The sequence below is a fragment of the Antennarius striatus genome, chromosome 22 (genome assembly GCF_040054535.1).
Source record: "Antennarius striatus isolate MH-2024 chromosome 22, ASM4005453v1, whole genome shotgun sequence".
Taxonomy (NCBI): domain Eukaryota; kingdom Metazoa; phylum Chordata; class Actinopteri; order Lophiiformes; family Antennariidae; genus Antennarius; species Antennarius striatus.
In genome coordinates, this window is record NC_090797.1 from 11,050,543 (window position 1) to 11,073,199 (window position 22,657).

Here is a 22,657-nt window from a genome sequence, read left to right on the forward strand (position 1 = left end):
AAGTAGATAAGGTAGCTAAGAAGAAGTTAGTCCAACAGAAAAGGAATTACAACACCTACATTTAACAAATCTTCTGAGTTTTCCCTCCAAGGCAGCAGGTGCTCAGACTTCCACAGTCAAAGTTGGATCAAGCTATACTAGTTTGTATTTTATAAGCACCTGAAAGGGCTTAAAACCCGCATGCCCTCCAAATACGGCAGTGAATTTCAGGTTATCCATGATGCAGCTTGTCCTCTAGTTATAAATGTCGTGGACTGTAACTTTGGGAACCTCCTATCTAGCCTCTCCGTACTAAAAAGACTTATTTTCCCTTTTCCTTGCAGTTTTCTCAGATGATAAAGCTCTATCACTCACTTGGGCCAGAGAAGTTCCCCCTGAATGAACAAACCTTCTATCCCAACCATGCGCAGATGGTGAGTGCCCTGCTTTCAATTACAGCCAATGACGTCCTTATACAATGAAAAAGAAGACATCAGAACTCCTGTGGCCTGGTTTTATTAAATCTTTATTATAAAAATATAAAACACAGAAATGAAGTCAAACATTTCTTTAACCCTTGGACATACACTTCAGGAATCAGCGTTTACACACAGACTGTACACAGCTTCCTCGATTGGATTGTTTTTTTGTCGTTTTTTTGTTGTTGTTTTTTTGTTTTTAAGGATCAAACTTGACCAAGTGTTTCTGTGTTAAGCAGACAGTATGTTTACACGAACATGAACCACAGAAATCAGGACACAGAAATTCGACAGCTGGAGAAATGAGCATCATCATCACATATACAGACAAAGGTGGTGTTTCACAAATCCAAAATATATTGTACATTTTGTTGCTTTTAAAAATGTCCCCCCCCCCCCGAAAGTCAGTAACTGCCTTACATGTAACGTCTCAAAAACACAACTGACATGTAGGCATGACTCAAACCATGTCTCAAGGCAAAGATTCATTATCAGGAAGAGATCAACTAAAAAAAAAAAAAATGGCATGGATGGACGACACATTAGTTAAAGGTGAGTTCAAAAAGATCACTGAAATCAGCTGTGATTTCAACTCAATCCTGATGTTTCACATCCATCATATACAAGTCATTGCTCTTCCTCCTCTGATAATCTGACCATGGCGCAAGTTGTTGTTTTTTTGTTTTGTTTTTTTGTCAAGATGAAGGTAAAAACACATTTCATATGAAGAAAATACATTTGTTATTTTGGAATGGACCTGAATGAATACTGTTTGACCTCTTGCTGAAAGCTAAGTGTAAAACTTCTGCACCAGGCTCACATGCACAGCCACAAGCTTGGTAGCTTAACTAGAATTGGTTAACTTGGCATTCATCTTACTAGTACCTCTAAAGCTAACTAATTAATGTGTATTTTTTTATAATCTTAAAAAGATGTGTAAAAGCATCCAGACTCCAGAAAGTTAGCCATCCATAAAACAGTTAACCCAATTCCGTGGAAACTTTGAAGACTGTTAGAATTAAACACAGGAGGTATATTGTGATAACCGTTGACCTTAAGCGGTGCTGGACCTCATGTTACTCTCTTATATTCACTCAAATACTTATTTGAAAATAAAGAACTTTGTCAAAGCCACCGTTTTGTCTTCAGTGGTGTTTCTAGTGTTTGTGATGTAGAGGCCATTACTCCCTATGAGGCACGTCTGTGTCAGTTATTGGAATGAAGTGAAGGTGCAGCACTGAGAACAAATAGAAAATAAAACCCTACAGGTGAAGAAAAATGAATTTAGTGACAATATTGTTACTTTTATATATATTTATATATATAATGTCCATTTGAAATAGTTAAATACAAAAAGATTGAATATATACTTACAAAATATTTCATTGTCTGAAACCTCTGCTTGACTCTCATTGGATTGGTGGAGCGTACCAGTTGAGGAACTATGATCACGCTAAGAAAAAAGTACCATAACTACCACTGGAAATACTGGATGGTTACACACATCCTGTGATGGTTGTCGCATTGCAGTCGTGACCCGTTGTTATACTTTTCATTTTGTTTTTGTTTTTCTTTCCAGATTTAACACATGGCTACTGACTAATCCAATAAACATTTATTTTACAGAGGTTTCAGCTGAGTTGACCGTTTATTTCTGTAGCTTATGTTATTTACAGCAAAAAAAAAAAATCACCATCTCTGCAAGGGATTGGCTCCTTCTTGTGTTGGCACTGTAAGACAGACATTTTTAACATTTCTGATTTTCATCAGTGCTCAACAGAAAGGGCATTGTTTGCAATATAACCACAAAACAAGTTACATAGCAAACATTAAGGTAAGCAGATACTACCGTCCATAAAGACACGTTACAGCAAAAACTGAACATGATCAATTTGTACTTCATTGTAAAACAATACCATTTTTAAGTGTTTGTTGAAGCTGAAATAAGAAAAATCACACCTCATATTGGCAGTGGATCTGCTGTTGCTCAAATGCGCTAAGGAACCATTATACTAACTTAGCATTAGGCTAACTGCACCAATTAATGTCATTGAGGTTATAATTGTTTTAATTGTGGACATGTCACTGGTTGACCATGTCTTAGTGGTCAGTGTTACCTTGACACCACTGGGCCTTAAAGAGACAGTTTGGACTGTTTTTTTGAGGGGTTTTTTCTGAAAAATTTAAGAGGATATCTTCATTAGAAAAAAGGTATTGTTTTCCACCAGAAGTGTTATGAAACAGGCACTGTGATGGATTTCATCTTTTATCCTTGTTTTTGCCCATTTAAATAGGTTATCACTCAGGTCAGTGAGCTTCAAGAGTCCTGTAATACTCAAAGGGATTGGGATGGGACGGAGTCAGGGAGGCGACAGTGGATTTCAGGCGTGGCGCTTTAGGGTTCAGGGATCGGTGGTGTTGATTGTGGTTTTGTCACGCCCAGTCATGCCCCTGTACCAGCTGCAGTAGCCCTCCTTTTGTTGGATGCAGGCGTAGTGCCGGGACTGGTAGCCCGGATAGCCAAAGTGGGACAACATGTCTGTCCACAGGCACTCATTCTTTGAGGTCACAAAGCAGGGCAGGTAGTGGCAGGGCTTAATCTATAGAGACAGAAGAAAAAAAACACACACATGTAGCCATGAAACAGGAATCCAAAACTCCATTATAACGTTGCTTAAAAAACCTGGGCTGGATCCCACAATGATCACAACTTTTAGACCTATCTTGAAACTGCCTTTCCTTTCTAAAATCTTAGAAATGTTTTTTATAATTTAAAGATTATTCCCAACGCCCAACAGCCAACAGTTCAATATACTAAATGAATGCAAATTCCATTATATAATCAACAGGTGTCAAAGTCTCAAACTTAATGTTATCCCTCCAATCAGAAATCCATGTCTTTGTTTTCATTAATCCATGTTTCTGACATTGATGATGTTGAATGTTTTTTCAACTGTTCTGAGGAAATTGATGTAGAGGCTCCCACTATTGAAGTGATCCCTCTGCAACAACTGTTTTCCATCATTGTTGCTCGTATTTCACCAACTCCTCTGATGGAGGTGGTTGTTCTTTCAGGTGTTGTCGATCAGCCAATTCATCTTTAGTGAAGAGCCTGTTTAGCGATATCAGCATCCTTTTTAGTGAGATTCTCATTATTGTAGACATTTTTTTTGTCTCAGTTTGAAGCCTTGTTTCAGGCATCATTCATATAAATGCTTTGTTCCAAATCATCCATTCTTAGTTGTCCCTGTTCTAAGACAACAATTCTTTGGTCTTTTTAATTTATCTTTCCCTATTTCTTCATTTCATCCCTCATTTCTTCACTCCTTAACTTTTCCATAGAAGAGGTGATCCGGTCTTGAATATCCTTCATATTTTTGTTTTCATACTCCTCCTTTTTTCCTCTTCCTCTCGTCATTTGAATATTTCAGAGAGTCAGTGAGAGTAGAACTTAGAGAGATAGCGACCTGTAAGTGACAGCTGGTCATTAGTTTGTAGGTCGTTGTTTTTTACTTGGACTGAGCAAATTTAGCAGTGTCTGGATTTTTTTTTTTTTACCATTCAAGCTAATCTTTTTATCGTTTTAGCAAAGTTTATCACTAGAATGACAATCTCTTCACATAAATCTTGTTAGGAAAGTACAGATTCAATCCCAGAAGAGAGACATTCTGGGCTTATTTTATTGTCTTCTTAAAGCTAATTTGCAGTTGCATGCAACATCAGTAATAGTGAGTTTATGGTATAGAAATTTATGCAAACTAGATTTAGTTTAATGAGCCACTAAGAATCGGAAAAATCCCACAATTCCAAGAAACAAAGGGTAAAAAAAGTATGAAGAAAGGGAAAATGTGCTTGGTGAAATATCCAGGACATTAAATTACATCTTAGCTCAGCCTCTTTTCAGCTTTAAGTAATTTCAAAACCAGTAAACATATCATGACATTCATTTTCTTTGTGTGTGAAAAATTCAATCAACTTCTTCCTGAAAGTTTCTTGGTGAATCAAATGGGGTTTTTTTTTTCAAACCTCGCTCGTACGTCACACTTCCAGGTGCTCACACAAAAAGCATCTTTCACAGATGAATGTACAGCATGATTTGACAGGAAGATTCATATGACAGCTTAGAGGTGATGAGTGGGAACGCTGTGTTTAGTGACAGCAAAAGGGAGTCATCATCTGCTGTAAGCCGCACTTAACCGCATCTGAATGAGCCGGCAATTCAATTAGCAAGTTAGAGGGCACACCTCCCATTTTGGGTGTTTTTGTTATTCAAGCCTCAAGAGTCTGTCCTCCACGGTTCAGAGACGTTGGGCATAACATCCTGGATTGAGTGGTTTTAATGATGCGGGGGGAATCATTTTCTAAACGGTACGACATGCTTCCTGCCTCCAGTAAATCATCATTTCTGAAGCAATTTGGAAGACATTGAATAAGTGTGATGATGTTTACGCCCGCCTGTGCTGCTGACTCTCAGACTGAAGTTTCAGTTGACCGATGGCATTCTCTAGATGCCTCTGGGCTGCTGCCATGTCCACACCACACTGAACACACTGGGAACAAATAGGACTCTCTGCTAATCCACTTAAACTGATACGGGCCAATGGTGATAGCAGATGTCCGTGACACTGTTGTACAGTAGGACGTTTACGAGGAGGGTCAGCAGCTGCACAGCAGCAGGCTACAAGTATAACTCACTTAAAACTGGGAATTGATCCAGAGCCGTTGCTGAAAAACTCTCAAATGTTGCAGCAAAGCCCTCCAAATTATTCAATTTTTGTCTCTGATGCACGCCAATGATGTGTATCTGTAGGAATTAGTTTCTGTGGCAATTTTCCCAAATAAAAAACATGAAACCATGAAAGTCTCTTTAAGTATGAGTTAATGGGGTTTTTTCCCCCTTCTATTTTGTTGGCTTGTCACATTTTCAGCAGAAGTTAAACAGTAGCATTTATTGGTCTGATTTGGTTTGACCTTTCATACACAAAAGTACTTCTGTTTGGAGAATTTCCTTCCTCCTGTAATCATTAATAAATGCTTTGGTAGGTGTGGTACACATTGTAAACTCATTGGAGCAGTTTTATGTTTCATTTTAGTAACATTTTAGCTCATAAATGGGATCTTCTTGTCCTTGCTGCTGGTTGTGGATTTCCACTCACCCTGCAATTGCAGCCCAACTGGTAGCGATGGTTGATGCCTTTCTTCTGGGCCAATGAGAGGCGCTCCCATCGTTCGTTGAAGTTACACAGCCCTGTGTAGACCTTGTCATCGTACACTCGACCTGAAGCAAAGAAGACATGCAAAAGATTAATACATTGAACTGCAAGTTGGATCAGTAATCTTCATATGCTTGTGACATAGTGGAGAATTGACAATGGTTTTGTAGGTAATTATTAAATTACCAGATACACGAAATTTCAAAGTTTTGTAGTTCAGTTTGGACATCAGCAGTGAAACCATTAGATCAGGGGCGTCAGGTCCAGGAAGTCAACCATTCTACCCTGCTGAGGTCAGAGCAGGCCTGAAACCCTTTATCCCAATAGTAATAACCTACAATTAATAGACTAAATTGAATATATTCTGTTATGTCGCCAATCTTTTTGATGACTAAAGTCAATTACAGGCCAAGCGTTTTCCTGAAGGTCTTTGCGGTTCAGTTGAAAGCCTCTTGTATTTGGACCGCCTGGATTTTTGCCATTGGCCTGTTGGTTCATAACCTCTAGCAAAGATGATTGCTTCAAATAGATGGAATAGGAATAGAATCACACAAGCTTTAAAAAGATTTGAAGCTACAGTGGTTTAATTAGATTGGCATCATTTTTGCTGGTAGAAAATCTTCAGCTTGAGGCCATGAATGTCATTTTGACAATCGTCTAATTTCATAATCCACTGCTTGTAACATGGGACATTATAAACAAACCATCCAAGTGATCCAACTTGTTTATGTATGGTAATACCATATCTTACAGTAAGCCCATTTTAAACCAACACCCCTATTTCTGAAAATCCAAAAGGTCAGCAGCCTTCTATTTTTAGCACCTGACGATTTGTACTGACAGGTGCACAGCAGTGTCCCATGAGAACATCATGATTTGTCATCATATGTCTGCTTCACAGTGGTGTCACCACGCTGGAATGTGACAGCTGACAAATATGTGTTTCTTCAACCCCCCTGAACCTCCTATTTGTACTGTATCCTTGCACTAGGATTACTGGAGTCACTTCCAGGCTTATTATGTGGTGTTGAGTGTGTGACATGCTCCTAAAACACTAATTAGAGCCAGAGTACTCAAGGCTTGATCAAAGAAGATTCCAAAATCTCACTCCACACTGCATTTGACTAGCATGCATTGCAGGCTTCACTATATGCTGGACCAATTTTAGAGGCCTGGTGAGCAGTAAAAGACGTCAGTGATGTTACCCTCACGTGGACTGGGTAAACATAGCTATTGTTGCCTGGCAACGCCAGCTCATTCTCTTGCACTGTGGGGTGCAGTTACAGAATTTACAGGTTGGGACTTGGCGACACTTATACACCACAAGCACAGCAGGGTCCAAAGTAAACTGCACCTCTGTTGGAAATAGCAAGTAATATGCTCCTGCTGGAAAACGTCAGTCGCTTCCTGCAGGACTTTAATTATAAGTTGCATGAGAGAGAAAACTGCATTCTAATGAGTCTGGCCTGATTTAGGGGTAAATGAGTGCAGAAATGTTTCTTTTAAAAAGGAGCCTGCTTTTGCTTGCTATTAGTAAAGTAGGAAGTTGTTCTAAGTAGTGGGAAAGTTTGCGTTACAGGATAAATTAAGTCCTTGGAGAGAAGATGACTGAGGGGTATGTTGGACCAAACAACCTCTCATTGCTAGGGGCAAAATTCTGAAAGGCGTCTGAGAAAGAGCAAGCAGTTACTGGCAGGGCTAACCTGCCTGAAATGTTTTCAGTGAAATGTACGAGACAGATTTTTAAAGGTTTTGTTAGGGGTTGAGTTATAAGTTCAGTGATTCAAGCCCCAGTTCTCCCAGTCTGCATGCAGATGAATCGTTAAGCAACAACCTTAACCCCAACAGTGGGCATCATAAGATTCCTCAGGGATGGGTCAAATATGGAGAACATATGTCATGATATTGTACAATGTACAGTATGTAACAACAAAGCTTCTTCCAAATGATCCAATCAAAATCCTCTTACCTGTGATCAAATACTGATACTTGTTGATGTCAAACTTAACACCACACAAACTCTCCGAGGCATCTGTATAGATGTGCTGCACGTGCTGGACTTTATCAAATCCTTTGTACATCTGTGAAATATAGAGAACAAAATCTTGATTAAAGTTGAATCCCGGAAATGAATTTAGTATAGTGTATTGCTACACCCCGTGGTCTACCCCCTTCCCAAATAAATAAATAAGGAATGAAAACCATGCGGCTGCATTATCAGATGACATTCCTAAAGGAATGGCTCGTGGGAGACGGATTATTAGACTCAGCCCTTAACTAAATCATAGATAATATGATTATATTGTGTAATGTGCTTCAACTCTGATGTGGTTTGCCCAAGGTCATTACTAAACCATGGAAGTCCGCTCGATTTATTCATCTCAGGTATGCAGAACTAACAGTCGGTGTTTATCCTCAAAACTTTAATTTATTTATCTGGGAACAACAGGAAATCCCTGTTTAGAGCCCTCACTCCCTGAAAAACAGAACAAACTGTTCCTTAAAGCCAAAGGCATTTGTATCATTTGTTGAAATTTGGAGGGAGTTGTATTCCATTATAGCCCACAAGAAAAAAAACTGGTGTTTGCATTATAAACCATCCTACTGTAATACAAATAAATAACGTAAGAGGTCTAAAGGGCACATCTAATTCCTGAGGATAATCCTTGTAGTGACGATTGCTGTGCTTCGCTACCCAGAGGCCACTTAATGCTTTTGTACAAACTGAGACTTTTCTGTTACAGCACTTGACTGTTGAAATGTTTACACTCTAAGTGAAGAGTTTGGTTGAGCTGTAATGCCTGTAAGCTCACTAATCCTCTGGCCCGGCTCCTGTCGCAACAGCAGGCCGGTGTCAGCATCTGTCAGAAATATTCAGCGTTATGCAAGAATATAGAGGAAGTGAAGATCAGCCTTTCAGGCTAAGTATCCCAAACTGCTTAACAGCTATTGCACAGCAGCTGAGGGGGCGGAGAGACACTCTTGTTCCTACCACATCCAGTGTATGACATTCTGTATCTGCTTTTAATAACAGATTAACATTTTAATTTAATGAAAGAAAAGAGCTTTGTCTTTTGTTTTGCGTTAACGTTAGCAAGTCATGAGTTGGTGAGTTTAACATGTTAGGTCAACAAGCACATTATCTCACCCAGATTTGTGTTGGGATGTCATGAGTATCGTGACAACCAGCACAAATTATTATTTGTGTCATTGCATGACTAGAAAAACGTCGATTTGGGAGAGAAATTGGTGTGACGCCATCACTCAAAACCCTATCGCACTGATGATCTTCTGACATCACACATCCTTGAGCAAGTAAAGATCTTAGTTCAGAATGCAGGACAAGCTCATTGTATGGCCCCTTGTGTGTACAACACAACTTGTACACAGATATCGTATATCTTTATCTTATGTTGTGAGCCCAGACATATCTGTCTGGGAACAAGTTTGTTTACCGAGGTCATGGCTGATGACAGAAAGAAAACGAGCCATTGTCGGCATCATTATATTTCTTTTTCTTTGGCTGTCGGTATTATTTCTGGAAAGGAATTATGTTTGCAGATTATTGACTTCCTTGATGGTGTGAATATGATCAAACGATCATTTAGTGACATTGGCTCTACTAAACCTGGACAAAAATTTGCTTTATGTTTGGTGTGACCACACCATAAGCTTGACTGTGGTTTTTGTTCTTAAATAGGAGTAAACATTTTTTCCCCAAAGCATTATTCATTTAAAACAGTGCTTCTGCAGAGGAGTGAAGCTCTCACCTTCATTTGCTTGACCGTGTAGCGCATTGTTCCAAAAGGTCCATCTCTCAGAAGCTTCTTTCCAACCACTTTAGCTCGAATCACTGAAGAGAAGAGACACATCAATAATTATAAAAACACACTGTCACATCCCCGTTACATACAAAATTGAGCTTTCCTCTTCAATCCATCAAAATAACACCCGTAGGAGGCATTTGCAAACCCCTTTATGAAGATAAGGTCGAGGTTGGCACCACAGCTAATCCGTTTATCCGATTTTCTGCCTTGCTGCTGTGTACCAAGGGAGGCCAACGGAGGGGGAAAAAAAACACTACAGGGACTTCTGAATTTGATACACAAATTAGAGGGAAAGGGGCCTAGTCCATAACAAGACCTTATCTCACTGCTAATATTCGACATTTTCTTAGATTTACTGATTTTTTTTACAATGGCTTTGACCTTATTGGTTTATGAGACAGGTCAGAACTGGCCAAAGCTGGCTCCAATCAGGTCTAAAACCAGCAAAACAGGATCAATATGAGGGTAGAAGAGCAGTGTGTTTAAACAGGCTTCTGTCTTCATTGGGATCAGAGCTTGAGATAGATCTAATCTGTGTGCAGGACCCTCATGTAAATGTCTGTGAGGTGAAAAAACTCAATGGTGCTTTGGTTTGTTTGCTTTCACTCATATAGGAGTAAGGGGGCTTTTTGTGGAAGGCCAAAGAGCTGTGAGGGTAGGGGCGAGTGATAATTTGAGCCAGTGAATAGACTCTCGCCAGAGCTGTGGGCCCTGCATAAGCAGTCAATCCTCTGTGAAGTTCACCTGTTGCCCACAGCCGACTGACCGCAGACAAAACTATGTTATCTTCCCTGTAGGAATTTCCTTAAAACATTCTTCAGGGGCTCACATTCCCCAGAAAGAAAAAAAACCCAGAAGCCTTTCATTCTCTTTTGACTGCAAATGGAAGTAAAGCATGTGGCATCTTGCATTTGGGCTTGTTTGCCTAGCTGTCCTACTTCCAGCCAAATGGAAATGGATATTTAAATAAAACTCAAACAGGAAGTAGCTAGAGCATGGCCACCCAAAAGTATCAACCACAAATTTATTTTGGACTTGAGGACCCCAACTTGAACCAAGATTTATTTAACTCCAGCTTTATTTTGAGCCAGTGTGAGTTTGGCCTTCTAGCAGTCTCTAGCAGAAAAATGGTGATCTGGTTTGGTTAATGTCCTCACAGGTTGGTGCAAATGTTTTCTGATTATCTATTAAAGTGTGAAATATTAGCAGTAGATCAGCTGCATTTTCTATGAATGAAGGGCATACAGGGGATCATAGGTAACTGCTCTGTGAGGATATCTTTCAAGAAAGTTAAATTTCCTGTGGTCCTAGTTTAATGGTTTAGAATGAATATATCATCTAATGCACAAGGACATTTTAGGCTAAACACTGCAAAATTGAGGTTTGACATGATGTTGCTGGATAAAAGTCAGATTCTCAAAGTTAACAATTCATCCTGTGGAGACCAACACTTTACAGATTAATTTACTGAAATTTCATCCAACTTTTGTTTATACTTTGTCGTCAAACTTCACAGTGGCACAATAACAAGTCATGTGATGTTTCTGTAAATATGATAATAATCGTGAACTAGCCAATATTAGTTTTACCAATGATCCTATTATTCTGCCTGTTCTTTATGTTTTCACTCATATGTGCTTGATTTTATTTTTCTTATACAAGACAGCATGAGTGCAAAACAGGCCAATCTTCCCTGCTTCATATGAGATTTCAGTAGAGATTAAGTAGAGCTCATAGCTGACCCTTTCTCACCTGCCAGCTTTGTGTCACAGTGAATCACACAACCAAGGCAAATGCCTGTCATTTCAGACGTTTTGTTCTACGTCTATGAACCCCCTGTCTGCCAAACAGTCTGACCTTTCACAAGAACTTGCTGCAGAACATTTGATCCATTAATCTGTCAACTCTCTTAATTTGAAATTAAAAGCACTATTGCCTGATGGACCTCTGCAAAATGCAAGCAAATGCTGTTTGTCGGACATTTGCTGCAGCAATTACAGTCGGACCAGGGCACAATTACAGAGGAATGTACCAATATCATAGGATACATTTACCTCTCTTAAATACACTGCTGCCATTATTTTCAGAATCACCCCAAAATCTAGTTTCATCTTCTAGCCTGACCTCAAACCCAACTCCGAGGAGAAACAAATGTTCGTTTTTTAAGACCACAGGTCAGCTGATTTGACTGAAGCACATCCAGATAGGACCCCTCTTGTTGGATGGCAGCCACTAATTGGCCAGTGATGGTGCCATCATCCAGAGGAATGTGTCAAGGGCCCCAGCTGCTCAAGAGACAGAGGATTTGTGTCATTCCCCAGCGGTGACCCCTTGACTTCTACATTCAGCAGTTACATTTATGTTCAACCGCAGGACCGCCTGCCAGCATTCAAAAGGCGACATTACGAGGGTTTACTTAACCCAGTTGCGTGGTGTGCAGTCTCACATCACCCTGGGTCACCTGGAAACTATGGACACACTGTGCTGATGAATGTCATGTTTCTTCAGTTTAGTTTACTTTCTAAACATGTTCATACATCTTTTATACAAGCTCGTAAGAAAAGCTATTCACCATATCTGTGTTACTCATTCATGTTAATGCAGAAACTGTGATGTAACAGTCTGGTGCTTCACAAGTTCAGTAAGTATGGTGACAGAAACTTTTGCACATCCTGATTAATAATTAAGGTTCCTGCTATTGGATCAGTTTTGACATAGTATCAGCCTCCACAGTGGGATACAATGACTTTCATACTGTGTAAAAAGAATGGCTGTAGTAGTTCAAGATGCCAACTGTGAATATAGTTGATGTGAATGATCAGTTACCTTACACAGTGTATCTACCTCATAGTTTGCTCAGCATGAGGAGTAACAGGCCAGTATTCATCTCCTGCAGAGGATCTGACATACATTTTAAGAGTGGGAGCCTTTTGTGACATAGAGAGGTAACTGGGGTCTGTCAGAATGCAAAATAAATGAAAAATCTGTTTTTCAATGCGGTATGTTTTGCCTAAAGCAGGGGATTACACTAGCATGAATGCAAACGTTAAATCTTAAGGTGAGCATGTAATTTAGTTGAACATTTATTTCAACCTACGTACAATGAGGTACAGGCATGACAAGAATATGTGTGTGTGTGTGTGTGTGTGTGTGAGGGAGAGAAAGGAAGTGAGGTGCAGGGCGGGTGACGGGGATTTTATTATGCAGAAAGTGGTCCAAGTTTGAGGAGGTGAGTGGGAGGAAGAGGAATTCTCAGGACGACACACTACCACGCTCAAAAATAAACACTGAAACAGAAACCACTGAAATGCTGCATGAAACATGAAGCCTGCAACGGCCACTTACTGGTTGGCAAAATGGAAAAGTAGCCTATGAAGAATGAACTGAGTTTGTAATTACCACCGCCGGCAATATGTTTGTATCACATCATATTTTTAAAAATATTTTGAAGTACTCAAGTCAGCAAACTAACATTAAACTAAAGTATGAACATAAGCCTATCTTCTAAAACAAAATAGGAAAGACAAAAAAAAGTTACCTCCAACACAAAAGGGAAATACCACATAAAAGTTTTCTCTTCGTGATAAAACATTGGACAGTTTCATACCTCCCATAAACTCTCTGTAGACACCAATACCAGTCACAGAGGCAAAGAAGAAACATCTCCTGAATATTAGAATTTCATGCACATAATACAGCATATAAACATCATCCAAGAACCAAGGCTTCGTAAAGTACTTTACCTTGACAGTTTCTGCTTGGATATTATGAAATATTTTTGTCAGGTGACAAATGTCTTCTTCCCTCAAGGTTTCTGGTGAAGCAACCAGTCATTTAAATTCAAATGTCTCGGTAAGTGACGTCAAAGACTCCAGCTGTCTAAGCTAGACTATGTATTTAAAATGAAATCCTTCCCTAAAAAGCTTGTCTCCAGATTTCTGTGCTTGGGTTCACTGGAAAAGATAGGTGCAACAAACACCTCTTTTCTGCCGCCCCTCTGTCTAGTTTCCATATTTCTCAATTGTTGTCATCAATTCACTTTGCATGTCTTTCTCTCGGTCTGCCTCTCACCACTTCTTTTTAAATTTGTTGGTCCGTTGTTTAAATTTCAATGCTACTAATTTAATTTCTGGTAGTATCATCTAATTTAGTGCTCTTTGTTGATAAGTCACTTTTTGTGACTATTACATAAAAATATCAACAAAGACATAGTTTCTAACTATTGTGTCCATTGTGTGATACTGTGGTTAAACTACTCAGTGCTGCTTTAGATGTACAACTGAAGCGGATTGAATCATCGGTTTGTGTTCTACTAATAAATGGATCAACATCACTGAGTGCCGAGCTGATTTCCATTGCTCAAATCCTGAGGTTGTGATCATAAGAGAGAGGGGAGGAATGGATTGGAGATTTGATGTCATTGGCTCAGGGGATGAACATCCAAAGCTTGTATGGAATCCAGGGCCTTTGACATCTCATTGCGTTTTAAGTCACCTTCGGGAAAACTGCAGACATCTGATATGATCTTACATAATGTTCCTCATAACCAGAGTCCTGACTTTGCTCAGGTTTTCATGGGTCACCTGTTGACCTGTCGATATGGGGAGGGGGTGGCTGACAAGGCGTAGTGATTTAAATAAATGCTACAGCTCATTAGCCATAAGGACAAAGATATATTGGAACAAGGAGAATGCAATTGCAAAGCCCCATACCATGCATTATTCTCAACCTGCTATGCTGAACTTGTTTTACAAAGCTCCTCTATAAGCAACAAAATACCCACGGCAGGGACTCAACAGCCTGATCCTCAGTCCCAAACTGAGCATGCACACATCGCGTTAATCCTCAGTAACTGACCTGGTTCAGGCATGTAAAGGTTTGGTCACTCAGCACTTGGGAACTTACAGAGAGATATTAAATCTCAGGGTCAAAGTTTACTGCTGGGCCTTCAATCGCGCTTTCGGAGGGCTTTGGAAAAAGAAGCGCTGTTCATTTCCCTCCGTGAATAGGCTGCTTTAACCCAGCTGCCGCACAGCAGCCAACTACAGTAGGTCTGTCCAGCAGGATGTAGCCAGGACATTGCCTGGTATCCAGGTATGTCAGCAGGAAGACAGACAGGATGTCTCTAGGCCAGGCAAGGCAATTGTAGAGGAGTTCCCATTTTCAGATCTCATTATAAACAAAGTTTACATTTTAATAGCAATTACTGATAGTCAAGAAGATGAATTTAAATGCTTTTATTGTCATGCTATCATACCACCATCAAAACAAAAAAAATATGAGATACAATCACTGTTCCCAGACTGTATTCATGCTCCTGGAAAGAGTGTGATATTCCATTTATACTGTCAAATAAAATCAGACAACCTCCAACAACCTATTTGCAATCCTTTATTCTAATTTAGAGGGCCTGCGAGTGATTAGGACCTATACGGCAAAACCAGAACACTTTGAAATCAAGTACAGGTCTTCAATTTGAAAGTATTAGGCCTGACGTTTTTAAGGTTGATGGTGAGAATTACAGAGTTTCTATATTTCAACCACATATTTTCAGTTGAAGATTTGACTGTACAGTATTCTTCTTTAAGTAGAAACACCACCCTTCACAGTTCTAACTTTGAAAATGCAGTTGCAGTAAATTTAACCCACTAGCCATGACCTTTGTGCTCTACATCCAAGCAATTTCTTCCTCAGAGGACGAGCCAAAAAAAGGAACTCAACATGTAAGGCCACCATTGGGCTTTGCCAGTACCTTGGAAATGGCATTGGTGATCAGTTTTGAACCCTCAGAACTGATCACTGCCTTTTTAAGTCAGTCCTATGTTCTACATTCAGAAATCAGCTGGTGCCACCATAAGACAGATGTGGAAGATTGTGGAAGACATCTGTGATTGTGAAAATTTTCAGTAAATCAAACCAGACCACTTGACTAAAGACCCCCGGGGAAGAATGGCAATCAGGGAATGTAATGGGTTAGAGACATCAGTTACAGTATCGCACTCCTTGGCTTTGTCTGTTCCTCTGACTACACTACACGTGGCTACAGCAGCACTGAGTTCAGAACAGAAAGAATAAAATTGTTTCTTGGTTTGTCGAAATATGGTGATAAACTGTGGAAGCATAGATAAGAAACTCTCAAGTTAATGAAAACACAATTTTATTATCATATGGTTGCACACCAATGACGACATAATTACGAATGTTATATTTTGAACAGTAATTCTCACCCCTCCATAAATTCATATCTTATTGCAGTGGTGGTATCAGTAAGAAGTTTTAACCAACAGTAGATCGTTTCAAGACAGGACTCCTGCCTGAAAACAAGAGGGAAATATGTAATTGTATTATTATTATTATTATTATAATAAAGATTTTTTTTCACGGACCCTCTACTTGTATTGTGAAATCTTTTTAAAGAAAATTAGTATACCATATATATGTAGAGCAAATTTGTCAACGACAAAAACTTTCTCTTTTTTCAGTGAGGGAACTGTCAATTTATCTGTTTGCGAGCATTCGTCTGGAGATGCTATGATAGATTAAAAGGTTGATACCTTCTTTTCGCAAAATGTGCTAAATTCATTTTGCTAAATGCAAAATGAATTTTGTCTTGATTAAAATGTATGAAAATACTTCCAAAAATGTCAAACCACCCCTTTTAATGACACATTGCTACTTGTGGGGTTGAGGAATGGCATTTAGGAATAAAATTGCAAAGTGCTATTTGCATATTAATTTTGGAAACAGTCAGTTTCAGTTTGATAAATTTGATGTGATGTTGGTAAATGATTGAGAGATCTGCAATTTCACATGATCAGCCTCTACTGGTGACTAGTAGAAAATGCAAAAGCATTAAAAGTAAGACATCCAAGTGTGTATGTGTGTTTTCTGCAGAGACTAGAACTTCCCTTGTCGCGTCTTAGTCGACATAAGATCACGGAATAAACACATGGTTGCAGTGTGATCAGTTTAGAATAGGGAGATTATTGTTTTTTGTCTGTTTTTGGCAGAGCGTCAGGGAGACGTTTTGTGTTTTGTTTTTTTTGAGTCAAATTATATATTAGCAAAATATCAGCTGCCAAAAAAATGAATTTACTTGCTTGCAAATGACGGGTTATCAGGTCATCACCTCACACAGAGCGTCTCCTTAACAGGAAATCTACACACTGTCCCATCTGAAACATTTCACCCCCAGAACCACCTCAACTCATCAACACCTTCTCGCCATACAGGGGCAGATCAGATAACCCTACAGTTTTCACCAGTGTTGCCTAAAAACAGAGGCCAAAATGGACATTGCCAGGAGGGGAGAATGCCCAAGCAGGATAAAAAACCTGTGTAAACCTTCCTCATCCCCTGTGTGTGAACCACAAATACCAGAGTGTGCAGATAAACACGCATTATTGAGAATACAGACACAGAGTCCCATTATGAACCGGTGTCAATTCACACCATTCCTACTTCTCACAGAGGAATGGGACTGACATGATGAAACCAAAACAGTAATTTTGCAATTTAGATGATTGAATTGTTACGGACAAACATGACTAAAAAAAAAGCACCTTTCACAGACCAAATACCGTAGAAGTTTAAACATTTAAACAATGAATGAATTTACAGTTAAAGAAGCAAAGGAACACGTGATTCTCAGAGGTCATATCCTGGGGAGAATCAGAACACTGTGAAATATTGGTTTTAGTGTAAATATTCTAGTACAGGTAAAAATCAGGGAGATTTTAACTTCAAAAAGGCAACTAGAAAAAGAGTAAAAGACACTGATTGCAGATCAGTCCTCTACTGTGTTTATGGACAGGCAGTACTACTGTCTCAGCATGTACTTTCAGGAAAAAACGGACAACAACAAAAATAATGGAATGGTTAAATTCCGTTACTCACCGATGTCAGAGTTACAGAAGGCGTCTTGCGGGTGCGTCAGAGCGCAAGAGCAGCCCTCCGTCAGCTGGTTCACTTGCAGGCTGCTGAATACAAACAGCAGGCTGACCAAGTGCTGGTAAGCTGACTGCATCTCTCCAAACTTTTTTTTTTCCCCCACACCGTTCTGCTACTGGATGAAACTGTAACGAGTCCGTCTGGAGCCGCTGTGCGCACCGGCTGCACTGGTCTGCTGGTGGGTTACAGTTAGAGTCCGGGTCTCCGCTCCGGTTGTCGCTGGTGCGTCTTGTCTCGTTTGATGGCACAGCCGTACATATAGCCCGCCGGAGCGACGGACACGCCCCTCTCCACCTCTGTAGCGCGCGGGCGGGGTGACCAATCAGCGGCCGACGCTGCTGTTAGGAATCACAGACAGGATGACATACTGGAACTTTTACTTGGTGTTTCCCCCCCCCCCCCCCCCCCCACACACACTAAGAGAAATAAGAAGGCTGAAGGAGGGGACATGTGGAGAAAAATAAAAGAGAAAGGTTTATTAATGAAAGGTTTATTAATGAAAGGTTTATTAATGAAAGGTTTATTAATGAAAGGTTTATTAATGAAAGGTTTATTAATGGAAGATTTATTAATGAAAGGCTTATTAATGCACATTTGACCTTCGTGTTTCATATCAAGTTCTTAAGCAGTGAAATATTACTGAAAATATGAAGAGGCGATAAAACACATACTGTTTGTCATTTAAACCATTTTCTTTTCACTCACTTCTGAATCTCACTTAGTCATCCTGCCCACCCCCCTGACGCCCACTTAATTAGTAATACTAACAGTATGTTGGAGACGGGTGCAGTACAGATCCTTCAGCCTTCAGCACCATCACACAGTGTCTAAACTATAGGTGTGAAACACACAACTGCTCCTGTTCTACTTTACATTCATCGTCATATCAGCGCTACCTGGCTGCTGTTCTGGCTTCACGGGGTCTGACTGTATTCTGATCTGGATTTATTCACGGTGCTGACTTGCAGTCAAACATGTCCATTAAACCTTGCTTTCTTCTAACTGCCTCAGTGGACCTGAGCATTATCAGGACAGAGGATTATCTGCACAGACTAGGGGAGCTATGTTAAAGGGTTGAGGCTACTCACTGTTATATAACCAAGCCAGAAATAATCAGGTTGGTGAACTCTGACCCTTAATGTGCCTTCATTAATAGTTTTGTCAGTTCGTAAAGCCTGCATGGCCAGATATAAACTATTTCATATCTGGTATGGTAATTATAGGCTTCTACTTCAAATATGTGTTTTAAAAGTAATAAAAGTTTTCAAACAATCCATGAAAATGGTGACTATAGTCCAATAATTACACGTTGATGGGAGTTAGAACACTTACCAACCTTCACTCTAGTCTCAGGCATCAAAAATGATCCGCTGTGTTTCAGGTTCTTCATTTATAAAACACACCAGTATTTTTTCAGTGGTGCGTTCACGTACAGTGAATTGACACATTGTTGGACACTAGCAGATTGGAAAAAAAAAAACATTTACTACGTGTGGAAATTCATTATCGTGTTGTGTCAGTGGGTTTGTTTCATCATCAGATCCAGATGGCTCTGAAGGCTCCACCAGACAGAAACATGTCATCCGTTTCTATGCTGTTAACCATCGATAAAGTCCAGCCAGGTGTTATTTCAGCCTCCAATGTGAAGACTGAACTAACAGATTTGTGACATTCCTTAGTTAGACACTAGATTGGCATGCGTCACACAGGGATTAACATTTTTTATGCCCAAATTAGGCAATGAAAACTGAAAGAATCAGTAAGGAAGTCATAGGGAGGGTGGGGAAAGAAGTTATTCACTTGAGCAATATTACTTCACTCATATGTATAGAGGTAAAACAGTCCAGCATTCCTAACATATATCCCAGAGATAACTTGAGTCAGGCCAGGAGCAGGAAACAGACCCTAATAAGGGATCATGTTGTTAAATCAGGAGGTTTAAAGTGTGTGGGATTTATTTAGGTCTACAGTATTGACAGAAATGGAATATTCTGAATTGTATTTACATTCCTGTAAAATTGAGTTGGATTGAGTATGTCATATCCTCTGCTAATCTGCCATATGACAAGATGAGTGGGGGCATATTCGGTTGTTAGTACTTTAGAGCCTTTCTGCGAGATTCCCACACATCGGATGTTCTTTGTTCATCATTATTAAAATTATATAAGAGCGCTTTGACATTTTGAGAAATAGAGTTAGTTAGATTAGAAAGTTGATTGTAGTTTTACATGCTTGAGTTTTAGTAAAGATAGCATACCTCAGCATAAAGACTGGAAACAGTGAAACATCCCCTAAGGCTTGTTCTAAAGGTAAAACAATTCACATATCACAGTCCACAGTCCATCCAACTAGCCCAAGATGCTTTCTGTTTAAAATTTCTAATCTGGGCTGAAAGCAAAATGTTCAACCTTCTTCCTGTCGCCATGCTTTTTTAAAAGTGTAGGAGCCTTTAAACTCAAACTGAAGTTATTAATGATGTGAAAACACATATGAAGGTGAATCAACAGTTTTTAAAGAACTGTTGCGCACTATATGTTTGGGATTGGTGCTTTGTCTGGGCTTACAGCAGTCCTTGCAGTATGGTTTAGCCCACGGTGAGATGAATGAATTAATCCTTTTCTGTATGTTTCACCTCAAAAAGGTCACCGTGTTTCATAATGTAGATGTGCCAGTACTGCTTTTGAAATCGTACATTTGACAATAAAGTTGACTATGACTATGAAATGCAGTGGCATGCTCTACTTGTACTCAACTGTTAGAGACTGGGCAAGATGAAATGCAACACAGAGTGTCCAATATATTGAAGTTACGTATAACTCTCATTTCTATAACTATGACTTGAAAAATCGGGACCTTCCGGGACGGATGTGCCAAACTAGGCCAACATAGTGTAAGCATAATGCAGAACAAAGTGCATTTCATCAGAGAGTCTGATTATAGAAATAGGACTCTTACAAGGCTCGCCATCCAGGGGGGGAGCAGACAAGAGCATTGTGCAGTAGAGGTCATTAAGGGCTATGTAGTTCTGGGTTGACAAAGGAGAGCAGAACAGTGACTCAGAGGAAATACCTTAAATCCAACCCACAAGCTTCTAAAGGGACACAGGAAGAGGCGAAACTTGAAAAGATAGAGCAACGGTCACCGAGGGACAGTGTTCAGCCCCGGCTCCCTTGGCCTTGTTGCACAGCCCACATGTCATTTCAGATAAGTGGGACAGACGGGACGACCCCTTGCTCTGCTGCTCTTTGCTGTGAGGAGAACGGGTTATGGAAGTCAAATGACAGGAGCAAACAGCAATTGGATATGTGCAAAGTGTGTTGACCTCAATTCTCAGGTGGGAAGGATGATTCATCAATGGAGATTTCATCAATGTTTCGGCTGACTAATTTATCAGGAAGAAATGTGCCATACTACATCCCGGATCATATGTGATGCTGCAGACTACATTTCTGATGTGAAGTGGTCTGGGTTGTTACATGACTCATGAATATATGCTGAGTCTTACCTGAGCAACAGACTGTAATGTGGGCAGTAACCTAAATATTTACACAATAACTCACTTGTCTCCATTGATATATCAACTATACATCTCAGGAGACTTGGAAGGCTTTTTAACTGTGTTCTTCGTAATATTTCTATTACCAGAGGAGATAACACTCCACCGTAAAAACTTAAGATCCCAGTGATGACCCTGTCCACCTGCCTTCTATCCAAAAGGGAAGAGCAGTGACAGACACCTTTTAGGTTTTGTATCGTTTCAATAGTTAACGTTCTAATAGTTGACATGATTCACCCAACTCTAACTTGTGCTCCAGTATTTCTATGTCTAGATCTGCCCTCCTAATCAGGAAGTAAATAATTTCTTTATCTGTTTTCTGTATTTTTTAAAAACTGAATTCTATAAAGTTCTTTAGCAGATAGCTGGGAATACATGAGGAGAACATTAAAACATACAGTTCCATATGAATTCCACAAAATGAACCGCTGATGTTTTCTGAGCATCCATCTCACTGTGCACTGGATGTGACGGACTCTTCTGCTAACGTCCATCCATGCTCTGTTAAAAAAGGAATGAGAAAGTGTTAATATGTGAGTGGAAGCTAAATGTCACTGATTACAATCAGAATGTTAAGCAATGGGAAGACAAAATATCAGTAACATAAAATATTAGACCACCCTTGTTTTTTTCAATTTCTTTTTCATTTCTTTTTCTTTTTATCAATTAGTACCCCCTTTGTGTATCATGTGATTAAAACAGACAGAAGATAAAACCTGGAATGCCTTAAAGTATGAATATTTTCCTTCTCAACTGTTCTTGTGATGTGCACTTCGCCGATTTACTGTTTTATTTAAATAAAGTTGAAATTAATTTCATTATTTAACAGAACTTGATATAGTTGAGAGCACATTTATGTGTGTAAAGAGCATTACGTTGGCAATAAAACAACTGAGTCTTCATATGCAGTAAAATACCCTCAGCGCTTCTCGTCTGTCGTCATGGTGACTCGTCGAATCGGGGGTCTATTGATAATGGCTTATTAGAGTTGCGTTGCACCTGCTAAAGTGCAGATGAATTTACCCTGGGTTGATAAAACTGACCGTGATAACTTCTTGTTTTAACTTCTATGATGTTAAAAAAAAAAAACAACCTTGTTGTTCCTAGGAAGAATGTCCGAAGAGAAAAATAAACCAAAAAAAAAAAAAAAAAAAAGTGAACCCAGAGTCACAGGATTTACTCAAGGTTTGTTAAATCTGGTTCATGAAACGCACCCTTTGTCAGTAAAGAAACATCCATCCGAGTGCTGTCACGACTTATTTGTGGTGCAACATGAGGTAACCTTATCTCTCATCGCTGCTTTTATTTGAAACTTTATTGTTGGAATGAGCTCAGAGCTCAACATCTCCAAACCAGAAGTTCAGAAAGATACTGGTTGTTTGTGTGGCATTCTTGTCTCCTGGTTTAGTAGGATGTGATATCAACCCCTGGTGGGGCTTTCTTTTGTCGTTCTGTCAGTGTGCCCCACTGAATATTTCCACAGATGATCACTACTTTCCAACCACAGCACATCCGTCATTTGATCTGGAGTCAAGACATCAGAAAAGGACATACAAACATTGTTTTGACCCATGCTCCTGCTCACAATGGGACTCTCCCCGCAGTAAAATATGATGAACGGTCAGTAACTTCCTTCTCAAGCATACCAAATAC

General features: G+C 39.6%; 2 protein-coding genes across 2 annotated transcripts in view; one reads left to right on the forward strand and one right to left on the reverse strand.

Annotated features, from left to right (window-relative positions):
• The window catches only part of syn3 (synapsin III), a 94,732-nt gene that overhangs the window by 43,304 nt on the left and 28,771 nt on the right, over positions 1 to 22,657 (forward strand). Inside the window, exon 6 of the mRNA XM_068306805.1 lies at positions 324 to 413. Within this exon, the coding sequence (XP_068162906.1) occupies positions 324 to 413 (90 nt within the window). The remainder of the gene's footprint in view (positions 1 to 323; positions 414 to 22,657) is intronic.
• LOC137589143 (metalloproteinase inhibitor 3) lies at positions 488 to 17,695 on the reverse strand. Its single transcript, XM_068306664.1, has 5 exons — positions 17,395 to 17,695; positions 9,442 to 9,524; positions 7,641 to 7,752; positions 5,615 to 5,736; positions 488 to 3,058 (listed from the first exon to the last, which is right to left on the reverse strand). Exons 1-5 carry the CDS (start codon positions 17,522 to 17,524, stop codon positions 2,861 to 2,863), a joined length of 645 nt encoding a protein of 214 aa, XP_068162765.1. The 5' UTR covers positions 17,525 to 17,695; the 3' UTR covers positions 488 to 2,860.

Excerpts from the sequence above, each read along its gene's own strand:
- LOC137589143 (XM_068306664.1), bottom strand. The coding sequence starts at position 17,524 with ATGCAGTCAGCTTACCAGCACTTGGTCAGCCTGCTGTTTGTATTCAGC. Across the intron at positions 7,753-9,441 it reads ACACGGTCAAGCAAATGAAG|ATGTACAAAGGATTTGATAA; the intron begins GTGAGAGCTTCA and ends TATATTTCACAG. Across the intron at positions 5,737-7,640 it reads GTATCAGTATTTGATCACAG|GTCGAGTGTACGATGACAAG; the intron begins GTAAGAGGATTT and ends TCTTTGCTTCAG.